This window comes from Agelaius phoeniceus, chromosome 1 (assembly GCF_051311805.1).
Source record: "Agelaius phoeniceus isolate bAgePho1 chromosome 1, bAgePho1.hap1, whole genome shotgun sequence".
NCBI classification, from domain to species: Eukaryota; Metazoa; Chordata; class Aves; order Passeriformes; family Icteridae; genus Agelaius; species Agelaius phoeniceus.
The window spans coordinates 25821531-25834885 of NC_135265.1; the positions used below are offsets into that span (position 1 = coordinate 25821531).

Below are 13355 nucleotides of genomic sequence, written 5' to 3' on the forward strand. Positions count from 1 at the left end.
CTGCTGTGAACACTAACTCCCTGTGGAATTCCTTCTGACATGATTCCTCCTACATTTATTTATGTGCTGTTGCCATATACTGTGAAACTAGCTGCTTCTGTCCTCTGCAACAGGTACCTAAGCACCTACAGTATAAAATGTCCCTAACTGAAAAACTGGGAAGCTTTACCATTGCTATTGGAAAGTGCCATGAGATTTCCCTAGAAGGGTGTGGCAGGAGTGCAACCAAGGATATGCTGTTATTTTAAAAACCTGACCATGTGCTGGTTCCTCCCCCTTTGAAGTCAGTGGCAAAGCTGTTTCAGAGGAGCAAGACTACTTGAACAGGCAAACAAGAGACAGCCTGGGGGCAGAAGAGGCTTACAGGGAATGGTTTCTGCTGCTGTCCTTGAGCACAGAGCTGTTCAGACAGACTGGAGACCTGTCAGCCACTCTCTCCCATTAAGACTAAGAAATGAATGCTTTTCAAGTTGTTAAATGAATGGGCTTAATCTTACAGCCCTTACTCATCTCAGTACTGCCATTAATTTGAAGACAATAATCACTGTATTAAGTCTATGGAATGGAGTCCTTAAATTGTTAAATTCCAATATTTGACAGAATTTTTTATTGGATAGAAAAATAATACTGACATAATTAAAAAGATGTGAACATTTCACCTTTTGAAGACTCCAAGCTGCTTTGGAGGGAGATGTAAAACTAGAAGCAGTGCAGAGAGCTCAAGCCCATGTCATGTCTGTAGGTTATTTTTGAACTTTATGAAAAACACACTTTAGCAGTTTATATCCTGACCATTCAACTGGCATTCTGGCATTCTAAATGCAAAAACATGCTAACCATGAAAGCAGAACTTATAAAAATACACTGTCCACTTGGCTTCTTTGCCCTGCTTCAGAGTCTCCCAAGTTTGTCTGGGACAAACTTGGGAACTTTGTTGTGGAATGACTGTTTGAATTGGGGTTTCTTAAAATACATGTGGAGCCTTGTAGCTGCTGTGGGGTGTACCCAGTGGTGGAGCTGTACTATTTTAAAATCATCTGGCTATTTCACTTCATGTAAGAATATCTGTCAGCTTAGTTATAAGGAATGAGAGGGGTTGATTGAAACAACTCACGAAGCCATTAAACAAAGAGATAAAATGTAGAACATGTGCTGTAGGGTCGTTTTAATTATAATGCGGGGGAAATCTGTGGAAACTGGATGGCAGCTGCAGTGTAGCTGAGTCTTAAACCCTCTCAACAGTACCAACATCCTGTTCCTTAGGAGTGAAGTTTCTTTTCTGTAAAGCCAGGTCCTTTGGAAATGGCGTTTGGAAGTGGTGATGACTGACCAAAATGGAATGGCTGTGCTCAAGTACTTAGATACAGACTAAAATAGGCACTTTTTACAGACTAAAATAGGCATTTATGTACACTAATCATCTAGTCCTTAGGTGCTAGACCATATAACAAAAGAGAAATGTATGCAGAAGCGTTAGTCAAGAGGGGAAAGTATACAGATGTCAAGTGAAAAGCCAGGAGTATCCAGAGAGAGTGGGGAAGAAAAAAGTTAATGGCAGCTTTTTTCATTGTCTTGATTATCTTATCAGGTCAAAAAAACCCCAGTAATAAATATACTACTGTATGCTGTAAGTATGTCTATTAAGTTCACTTAGCATATAATCTGGCTTTAAACAATTGATATCAGGCAGCCACATTAATTCAGTAAAAACTGTTTAAACTTCCCATTTTACTTTATTCTTAATAACCTAGTTATAGGCATCAAGAGTTAATATAATTAATTCTAGCCTTATCAGAAGGGGTTTCAAGTCTCTCATGAGTTCAAATCAGTCTCTAGCCACTAGAAATCCTCATGAGGAGCAGTAGGAAAAAGAGGCAACACATCTGCCCAAGTCAAAGGTTTTACAACCCCATGCACTTCTCCCAGAGACAGGGCCATTACCTAGGTAGACACTAGGTCTAGTTCAGCTTGGCAGCTTCAGTGTTCCTAATTCAACAAAGTTTACTGAAATGTCTGCCATGCTTTTATGCAAATGAAATATGGTAATTTAGTTAACCCTTTGTCAGCGGGTAAAGTGTGTTCCCAGATAGGGATACCAACACTTTACAATATCCAGTCATTGAAATATAAAAAAAGATTTGCATAAAATAAAGACATAACATCCAGGACCAATTATATAAAAATGGGAAATAATTATTTAAGAAGAGAATGGAATACCTGAAGGAGTTACTCCTTCTTGCTCTTGGCTGTAGCTTGTTGGCACATGAAGGTCTGGGGAACTGTTCCCTTGAGGACTTCAGCTGTTGTGTTATTTTAAAGACATTGAAAAGTGGTACTTGGGATAGATAACAGTCTCCATACTGGCTTGTGGGGCACTCTACCAGGTAGCCAGGGTACCCATCACACCAGCCTGGCTCCTAAGCATCCCCAGGTAAAGAAAATATACAAAGATAACTCAGCTGCCATTAGGATGAGGAAAAACTCAGTTCTGCTTAAACAGTGTAAAGTAAAGCATGGTTCCCTTTATTCTTAGAAGACCTTGGTAGCAGAGGAATCAGTGTCATTGATCCAACAATGAGATACAGCTTGTCAGCTGATGCTCTCAAAACAGCACACCTTGAGGTGAACTTTGGAGGTTTATTTCCACAGGCTTGCCTCAAGCTGCCTGAATTAAAATTTAGAGAAGAAAGAGTGGAAGAGCTCTCCCTGATGGGATGTCATGGGCCAGGATGCCATTCTCTGGCTGGCTGGAATCTGGTTAGTTGAAGTTCTCACTTCTAGAAAAGAAATTAAGCACTTTACCATCACTGTCATGGAGAGGTTATCTCAGGTTTTTAGCATCATGCTCAGACTCATCCTGTATTTTCCCTAAGAACAAGGGGACAATACATTTTAGGGTCCAAGTTAGTTCTTGGCATGTGTCCTGTTGCTTTAGTAGAATTACTAGTGTGCAAGGAACATGAATAAAGTTCATACAGTGATTCCTAAAATACAAAGTGCTAATTACAGTTTGCTTCCCTTGGGAGAGAACTGAAGATGGCTGACCATGTAACCCCTCTCTTCTCTACCTCTTTTCCTCCAGTCCTCCGTGATGTCAGTCTGCTTTGCCCGCTTTCACCCAAACCTGGTCGTTGGAGGAACATACTCCGGCCAGATTGTCCTGTGGGATAATCGCAGCCACAGGCGCACTCCGGTTCAGAGAACCCCCCTGTCTGCTGCTGCTCACACGGTAAGGATAAAAATCACCTCCCTTTCCTTAGAGGAGATGGTCAGCAGGGAAAGGCAGCTGCCTTGTTGTGTCTGCAATGCTAGTTGCCACACAGATGAAAACAGAACTGTGGCCCTTGAAGGGAAAAAAGTAGATCTGAGACATGAACAATCACCTCTTGTAAGTGTTTGATCATCACACATTGTACAATCAAGTCAGGACATTATTCTCCTTTCCAAGGAAGAAGGCAGGATTGAGTACAGCACTTGAATGAGGCACCTATGTGCCAGCACAGTGGCACTGTAGTTCTTGTCCCCATTGTCTGTAAAGAGAGCCAGACCACTGTGGAGGCTGTATGTCTCTCAGCCTGATGTGGCAGGCAATTCAAGTCATTATTGTTGTCTTGGTGTACACAAATTTCTCCTTTGAACCAGATTAGGCACCTATGAGGGTCTCAAAATGGATTCCTATAAGTAGATACTGGTGCCCTTGGAAAAAGTGGGGCAATTTGCTTCTCTTTTGTAATAGAGCAATACATAAATCCCTGCCATGGTCTTCTGCTCCAGACAGGGCCACAGGGCAGAGTTTGCACAGCAAGGGAGAGTTTGTTTCAATGGAATGATGCAGGAGAGCATTTTGCTGACACACACAGGTACTTACAGATAATTATCGATGGTGGCAATGGGCTCTGGTGATGTCTGGGAGATGAGTGGGCAGAGTAGTAACACAAAATGCTTGAGAAAGAAGAGACTTTGTCTGTGATACAAGAATGATGTCTGTGATACTCTTACACTGCAAAGTACTCATATTGTGCTGGAGGAGGAGGCAAGCCTGGGTTGCCTGCTAAAGTGTCCTCACTCTGCTGTGGCACTGACATCCAGCCATCCTGCACAAACACCTTGTGCACTCTCCTCCTCCAGAGTCTGGGCATGGGCAGACTTTCAGGAGAGATGGAAGGTGGAGTAGCTCCTCCTGGGAGAGAGCATAGGGCAATTCCTGAGTGGAAAGTAGAAAGGAGAAGAAAAATGCAAAAGTATGATATAAGGGTGCAGAAAACCACACATTTTCTGTAACAGAAGGAACTGAACTCAAAAAGCACTCTGAGAGATAAGGTGATAATCTTGCTCTAGCAGATTGAAGGTTCAGACAAAGTGATAGTACTTCTTCAGCTCCAGCCTTTACAATTCTGTGATTCTAATGTTTGGAATTTGCAGATCAAGGTTCAGCTTTCAGTTGATTGTGACAACATAATCCCTGCAGTTAAAAGACAGCTCCAGAAGCCATGCCATGTGAATAACTGCTGAAGATTCAGTATGGGGCCAGTGTTATGATTGCAAGTCTCTTATATTAAAAATTACAGGTGTGCACAGACATGCTTAGTGGGCCAGGCAATACAAATGTTGTTCCCTAAATTTCCACTATCATGAATGTTGATGTAATTATCTAATGATCTGTGCCATGGGTTGCAACTTCAACATTGCTTTTCATTTCCCTAATGTTTTTGCTCATTGTGTTGCCAGTAATGTTGTTCAATCTGCATGAAAAGAAACAGTCTCTCCTGGAAGTGCAATTTAGAGATGTAGCAGACCAGAAAACTAGTGGCAAGAAGCTGACTGTCACTGAAAATTGAACAACTGGGACTCAAAATTAGACTCAAGATTAATGGGAAGTAATTTGTTTACACTCAAAAATCATTTAAGGCAAAATTGTACCTCCTGGAATTATATATTAAAACAGTTTTATTATTGCAGTAGAACAATATGTAATGTTTTCCTTTGGAATAATATAAATAAATTACTTTCAGTCGTGGATGGGCACTTTATGTGCTGTCATGGATTGGTATAAATAAGTGTTTACACAGTCTAACATGAGGAAGTATGATGTTTTAAGGAGTGCTCAGATTTTACAATAAGAGCTGCTTACTTTATATTCGTACATAGGAATTACTTACATAAATTGTAAATGAGGTCCTGGTTGCAAAACGCTGGCTTGAATCCTTGCTGCCAAGAAAAAAAAAATTAAATTAAGACAACACTACATTAGCAATGTTACTTTTTGTACTGCTAGATACGTGAGCTGAATAGTCTTTTTTTAATTTGAACTCATGCTGCATGTGAAAAAAGGATTTTTTTCTCTTTTCTTTCTCTTGCTTTGTTTATTTGAAACAGATAGATCGTGTTGTTTTCCCTGACTTAAACCTTCCTGAAATTTAGTATCACTGATTACTGCCTGGATTCACCAGGAAAGAGAATTCTACCCACAGCTTACTCACTAATTTCCTTTCACACCCACCACACATCTGCACTTGGGACAACAGGAAATTTTAATTAGGACAAAACCTTTTTGCATGATGATTTCATTTCCAAGATAAATAAAAGCAAGCTGGCAGCAGCCCTTTGAAAGGAAGGAGCCTGTTTAGACTTTCTGTTACATACAGTTGGTTGTCTTTTTCATCTGCTTTCCTTACATCTTTTCATTTCTGCCATGAGTTTTATTGTGCATGAAATTGATGGCTGGTAGCCCTGATTAAAGCCAGGCCTGACACACTGAGGTGCTGCTGGAAAGACATGGCTCACTCTTTCTCCCACACTAAATATTTTAGATATTCCACTGCTTGCTGTAGCTTCCTCCCACCCACTCTGTCTGTTTGGTCTACTGGAGGTCAAAAGCCCATGAAAAAAATTGGTCTGTATGTATTTCACACATCAGTATGCAGTAATCATGTTTAGCACTGGGGTCATTAGCTTACACTAAGCAGCAAGGTCCATGATATGAGGGTAATAGTGTGAGACACATATGAGGGACCAGTTGGGGTGCATTTGATGATCTGGGAGAAACCAGGTGCCTGGCAATCTTGAGAGAAAGAAAAAAATTGGCATCAAATGGACCTTGTGACTTACTGGTGTGTACAGGTTGCCTCCAAGCATAAGGTACTATTTCAGCAGCATCCATCTGAGTGTGGGCACAAACACTGTTTGTACAGGTGCTGCACCTTTTGCTCTTGGAGAGGGGACAGTTACTGGGCCCACTCAGGTATCAAACCTGAGAGTGAGCCAGAGCTCTTGAGGATTTCTGCCATTCCCCACTGACTGGGTAGGTGACCTGCAGCTGGATCTTGACCTAAGTGGCAGTTCTGCCATTCCTTTCAGCAGGACCAAATGCTACATTCCTAACACTACATGGAGTTGCTTAGAAGCTCCCTAGGGATCTCTTGCAAGTTGGTCCTAATTTTCTTTAATTAAGCAAAGTATTAGAAAAAAAATGGTTTTTCTTTCTGGGGATGCAGGTCTTCTATTTATTGGTAAACACTGCAGAAAAATTAAATTTTTATTTGCTTGACTTTTGTATATTTCTAACTCTTAATTTATCAGTACCACTTGTACTGGTCAAAGGAAATTAAATCTTATTGTTTAGTCTGACTGATTTTTCACTCTGGAGATTGCTGAACTTGACCCATCCCTCATATGTCACCATCAGATACCAGATGACATTTCAGGCTCAAAGTGTTACCAGGTTCCTTGGAAAAGGAATAGGCCACGTTTCATTATGCATACTAACTGGAATTCAGCCTCCATGGAATGACTGCAGCATGGTGAACCAGGTGTAACACCCTAAATCTAGTCACTCCCCACTTATAATGACAGATTTTAAAAGGTGTGTTGGCCAGTGCTGAAGAACATTGATGGGTTTGCTCGTGTTCTTCAGCTGGAGCACATTTGCAAATATTTAGCATGCAAGCCAAATTCTGACAGAGTTCAAGCTTTATGCAGCTGTTTTCTTGAATAAAGTTTTCATTTTTATTCCATTTGGACAGTTTTCCTCTTTCTGCTGGTTATTTTCAGTGTCAAAAGCCATCAGAAGAATGATACATGTCCCTGTGGGTGAAATCTCATCCACATAATTCTGTATTTTCACAGCATTACTCAGCTGGGCTGTTTTATTATGAGGAAAATGAAACTTCGAAAACATTTCCACCTCCATAACGTACTTCTTAAAATTTAAATGAAAAAGAAACCCAACCAAAACAATTCCTATCTGGCAAAAGCTGAGTCTTATATTTTCCAGGCATTGTGCAACTACTTAATCATTCTTTAAAATAACATGAGACATTAGAAATTTGTTTGTGAAAGTGTTAGAGTGGCTCTCTGACTTGCAGTGTTCTGTGTTTTCAGCATCCTGTGTATTGTGTGAATGTAGTTGGAACACAGAATGCACACAATCTTATTACTGTCTCTACGGATGGCAAAATGTGCTCCTGGAGCCTGGACATGCTCTCAACTCCACAGGTGGGTTTGTTTTCACCAGCATGGGGGGGGAAAATTGTCTTTGGTAGAGCAGGATACCTGCGTAGTGGAACATAGCTCCTAAAAGCCAAAATCTCGCATCCTATACAAACTAAAACCAATGGATGCACTTGAAAGAGTACAGCTTGCTTCCAGCAGTCTCTGCTAAGAGCCAAACCCCATTTCCTTTACCACAAATCATGTAATTATTGTAATACGTTAATGCATAGGTCAGTTTCAAGTGAAAATGAAATAGTCCATTTTAAAGCATGGTAATTACGGAAGTCGCCTGTGGTATAAATTGCACTTATTCTACAGCATTGTTTAACAAATATGGACTAGATTGCACTGCTGCTGAACACACCCTAGGCACTGCAGGTTTCCAAGGCACAGTCAGAAACTCAGAAACTTATTTTGCTGGCAGTCTTCAGTGGCCAAAGGAACAAACAATGCAAATCAAAAGTTTTAGAACTAATTCTCCCCCACTGGAATGTTTGCTACTATTGTCTGTTCCCCTCCTCCTCTCCTTTGTATCAGAAATGAAAGGAAACACAGGAAAATTGCCCAAACCACTAGTGATTATAATAATGGAAACTAAACAAAGAATCCAATGCTGAAAAAGGTGTACAGAAAGCATCCTTTAAGTGTTATCTTCTGAAGAAGTACATTTTCTATTCCAACACATCACTCATTTTTATACACAATTTCTTAGAAAAAAAATTAATATAATTTTTACTAAGCATCATGGGATCTCATCTTGTTTCAAAATGCTGCATAGAAACTCCCTATAATGATTCCATTAATCATGCACTAATGTGCAATTACTATTGAATTATTTGCTTTTCAGTGTTGACACAAGAGGTGGGACTCCTCTATCCTAACCTCAGCCATCTAAAAGCTGATGTGTCAGGTCTAAGTTAGAAATTCAAGTTTTCTGTACCGCTGAGGTAGAGAGAGTCTGGTACTTCTGGAGGGTGACTAATCCCATCCAAGTCTGAAAAGCCATTTCAGATACCCACCCTGGGACATGGAACTGTCCTATCTTAGGGTGGAGGAGGAATCTGGAAGTCATCACATCTACTCCTCTACTCAAAGTGAGACCAACTTCAAATTTCGACCACATTGCTCATGTAAGGCAGCAGTGTGGGGCTGGTAGTTGTGCCCTGGGGCTGTAAGAAACCAGTACTCTTCTGCAGTAGAAATGGAGGCTTCTAAAATGGCTCAGGCATCTATGTTCAGGCACCCTCATGCCTTCCACAGTTTCTCACCTAAACATCAAGAAGATAAATCTCAGCCCTGCATATTCATTTACTGGAATACTGAAGTCCGAAGCACAGATCTGTGAACACCTGAGTTCCAGGATCTCATCACTCAAATGGAATTTCTCTGCTCCAAATCTGGCTCTCAGCAAGGATGGGAACACACCCCACATTACACTGAAGTCTGGCTCATGGTGATCTAGAAAAGAGAGGCACAGGACTTGATGTCAAGCTGCATGCCATAGCTTTAAACTGGGAGGAGTGAAGTGTTGCTGATGTGTGTCAGTCTGAAAGTTTCCAAAGACACAGCTCCAGAGCACTTGTGTACAGTCATGGTGTGGGCGCTGGGAGCAGAGTGTCCACCACAGCCTACGGCCACGTCTCTGCAGAGACACTAAATGATGACCTCACCCCAGAAGGTTTTAACAAAAATATATGGTCTCTCTCCCATATTAAGAGAATTTCTCTCTCTCACTCACATGTTTACAGAAATATGGGGTGGTCTCCCAATGCATTTTCCATGCCTTGTTTTGCCTTCGTAATAGAACCAAATTTATTTCAAAGAAAAACATAAACCAAGCAGAAGTATTTGTCTGTGGGTTTGCATCACTCTCCTTTCTCAGGGATACCCATTTTCTTTGCAGCAAAAAAGCCCTTGTGATAAAAACCGTACAGGCTTTGGCCCTAGAAGAACAGCAGCATAGACCTTTTAAACATAGAGAACATAACCACTTAAATAGCTAAAAATGAAAATGGTGAAATCATTCAGGCCTTTTGTGGATTCTTGGGTTACACCATTTAGGCTGAAAAACTAAAAAGTTGTGCAAAATCTGCTCAAAGCGTACACATCTTGCAACAGCCACAAACTTGCATGGTTATTTTATTTGCAATTGCAAAAATGGGCATGCTGATTTACTTTAAAATATAGCTACCAAATGAAAACAGAAAACATTCCTGCTGGTCTGTAGCTTGATGGTGGAGTCTAGAGAGAGTGTTTATGGTTACCTCAGAAAATCCCTGAAAAGCAATGCTTAGAATGGTGATAGTGACAGGGCCCCAACTTTTTAATTTTGTTCTGCAAAGGGACAAATGACACAGTGAAATAAATGCCTCGCATGCATACAATATTGCAAGTGCTTCCTGACAACTGATTTCCAGAATGTAAATAGAAGGGTATTGCATGATTTATTAAAGCCTGAGGCTGGCAAATGTAACCATTAAGGTATTATCTTTAGTTTCTGCACCATTAGATTTTAAATTCTCACCTGTCATCTCTGGCTGATTTAAGATGATGCAAAAAAGACCAGTGCCTTCCTGCCAGTCTCATATGTGTGACAGACAGCGCCGGGGATGGCAGGAGCATCCTGGTTTGTGACACTGCATCTTCTTACAACATCTTATGTAGAAACCAAATGTGACTGGGTCAAATGATTTCATCTTCCTCTCTTGCTACTCCATGTATTATTTAGAAATCAGTTTTTAAAAAAACCCCAACCCAGACTAACAAAAGGAGGATCCCAGCATAATAACAATAACCTATTTTGGTAGGAGAGCATGGAGCTGGTATACAATAAGTCCAAACCAGTGGCGGTCACAGGAATGGCTTTCCCAACTGGAGATGTCAATAACTTTGTCGTGGGCAGTGAAGAGGGAACAGTCTACACAGCCTGTCGTCATGGAAGGTGAAGTTCAGCATTTTGTACTTCTAAAACATTGTGTACCTGTGTTGATGAGAGACAGCCAAGTGTGTGTGGAGAGTGTTCAATGTTTTCTTCTCTTGGATCAACAATGTCTGATCAACAATGTTCCTGTGACCAGCACAGGAGCTCCCCAACTTTGAGCATCTTTGCTACAGCCTGTTATACTGGGGCAGATACCCCAGGCTCTCTGTAGCTGGTGGGGAGCAATGATTACCCTTAGGTTGACTTCCTTTACTTTTTTCAGTCATGTGCCTGAAGAGGAGATGGCTGGGCCCTCAGAAATATCTCTTTCTCACTGATGAGATGAGATGAGATGAGATGAGATGAGATGAGATGAGATGAGATGAGATGAGATGAGAGGGAGGTTTACACAGCTGTGTACAGGTTTATACACCTAGCTGAGATGCAGGTGTCTATGTCTGCACAGGTCAAATGAGGCCTAGGAGACACTTCTGTTGCAGGGTAATCAGGCCTCAACCAATATCAGATCGTAATCTGTTTTATTTTTTACCATTCTCCGCTCCATCTTCGGTCTCCACAAGGATAAATCAGAGAAAAGCCACCATGGGCCTGGTTCCTTTAATAACATGGATGCAGCCACAGTGTGCTACATGGGTTCTAGAGAATCCTGTGCTCTCTCACACTGTGGTCACACATAATATAACCCAGGCTGTAGTTTGATACTGCAAGTTCCTTGTTTGGCACCCTGAAAACCTGCAGGATGCTGGTGTGCTCTGTTAGCTTCCAGTAGTAGTTTTATCTCTGGGAAACTTGAAAGGCTTTTGTAAAGAACAAAATCTTGGTTTTTCCACTGACAAACTTGGAGCTCATCCCCACCAGTAGTACACAATGTTCTCTGAATTCTTATTTTATCATATTCTGAGTTTATGTTGGCCAAAAAGACATTGATACAGTGGTTTAAGATTATAAGGCTTCTATTACACATCCCCAGTGTTTTATAAATACTGTTTTACATATGTTTTGTTCAATGTTTTTTTTTTTATTTTAAAATATTTTTATTTTAGCCTGACCACTGACAGTGTTGCAAAATTGTGTCTATTTAGATATATACTGATAGGCTGTGTGGCAGCTCATGGTTTGAATGAGTCTTAGGCTGCTCAGATGAATGAAGCATGCCCAAGGGCATTTCTCACTTCTGAACTTTCAGACTTGCCTGGTTTGTTCCTCACAAGAGGAGGAAGGTGCCAGATCCTCTTTTTGGCACACCTTTTTATAAACCTTCTACTGACCATTAACAAAAGCTCTTCTGCTCCTGCCTGTCTTTCCTGGAGCTTTTTGCTACCATCCCTGGTTTACTTCCAGAGGCTCCTGAGTCCTTCAGCCCAGCACAGTGAAGAGCCATATGTCATTCTGGAAAAAGGTGTGTCAAAGCACAGCATACACCCAGGGTGGTCTCAGTGCTCCAGGACTCCCCTTAGCCCACTGACTATGTGGCAGGTAGCTGGGGTAAAATAAGAGGTGTCCTTTGTATCCAGCAGGATACTGCAGGACTGAGCCCCTGCCCCAGCACATGCTGCAAGGTCTGGCAGGGGATCATAAGTGAGGTCACCCTGTCCTCACAGGAGAGGTGAGGGGACACTCCACCCTGGAAGAGGGACCAGTTTCCTCTGGCACAGCTCCATATCTTCCTTCAGTACACTGTACTCACACTGGCACAGGGCAATTTTTCTATATTCTAGCTAAAAGGGTAATTTCATTATTCCCTTTTCTGTATACACTGTCAGACAGCACTGACAACTGATCTGGCATCATTTGCTTCCAGGAAGAAGAAAACTGTGCACATTGTCTCTTACACAGCATTGTACTTTTCCTTCCTAATAGCTATTCCAGCCTCTGGCTGATGAAATGCACATCTCCCCTTGTTCAAAGTAATGACTCTATGATACCTGATCACAGGATCAATTACCTCACTTTTTGTGAAAAAGCATTTGCTTCCTAGTGACTTGATTGATTGCTATGAAAAGTTATCTTAGATATTTAAGAGAAAAAGAATTGCCCATGATAAGTCATTAACATATCTGCATTTTTATTTTAATGGTTATTCCTTGTGATAATGGCTTACTCAGAGGCATAAGCTATAGTATAATTACAATTTCGAATTTTATAATTATACAGAAATGTTATTTCAATCTACAGGAGTAGACAGTGTATGTAGAAGTGAGTAAGGTAAGTCTTCAGAAGTAAGAGAAATTCTCCCTGTGCTCAATTCTGAGCATTAATTTCCCCACTGGAGTAAACCTCTGCAGGCAAAGTCCTTAGCAGGAGAAAGATTTGCAGGTTAAATAGAACTTTAAAAGGAAACAGGACCCTAACAGTAAAGAAAAGTTATGCTAAAACACTAGGTGGTGAATAATTCTCTGCATGTAAATCCTTCTTCTCCCTGCAGTAAAGCTGGCATTGGTGAAATTTTTGAAGGCCACCAAGGACCTGTCACTGGAATCAATTGTCACATGGCAGTGGGTCCAATAGACTTTTCCCATCTCTTTGTCACATCATCATTTGACTGGACAGTGAAATTGTGGACCACAAAGGTAAGCAATCCAAGTTGGGCTGGGACAAATAATTCTACTTGTGAAAATGCTGTTGTCAGAAATATTTTAATACTAATCTATCAATTACTGAGAACCAATTAATTGAAAAGCTGTGGTTAGAATGAGCATAGTGATAGAACTGTAAGTGAAATATACAGCTAGTGTAATAACCCTCAATCACATTTGCCCTGGAGCATACCTTGCCCTTTAGCAGGCCTTCATTTCAGTATTAACCCTAGTGCTGAGCAGTTTCACAAGGCAAGGAGATGAGGATGTCTTGAACTCCAAGCCATCAAACAATCCATTCAGCACTCCCTGTGCAGGCTAAATTGCAAAGCTAATACTATGCACTG

At 41.0% G+C, this 13355-nt stretch overlaps 1 protein-coding gene across 4 annotated transcripts in view; it reads left to right on the forward strand.

Annotated features, from left to right (window-relative positions):
• DYNC1I1 (dynein cytoplasmic 1 intermediate chain 1) overlaps positions 1-13355 on the forward strand; it is a 187016-nt gene that overhangs the window by 134888 nt on the left and 38773 nt on the right. For all 4 annotated transcript variants that reach the window (XM_054641548.2, XM_054641558.2, XM_077175111.1 and 1 more), the window contains exons 11-14: positions 3083-3229; positions 7381-7494; positions 10299-10432; positions 12858-13002. In XM_054641548.2, the coding sequence (XP_054497523.1) occupies positions 3083-3229; positions 7381-7494; positions 10299-10432; positions 12858-13002 (540 nt within the window). The remainder of the gene's footprint in view (positions 1-3082; positions 3230-7380; positions 7495-10298; positions 10433-12857; positions 13003-13355) is intronic.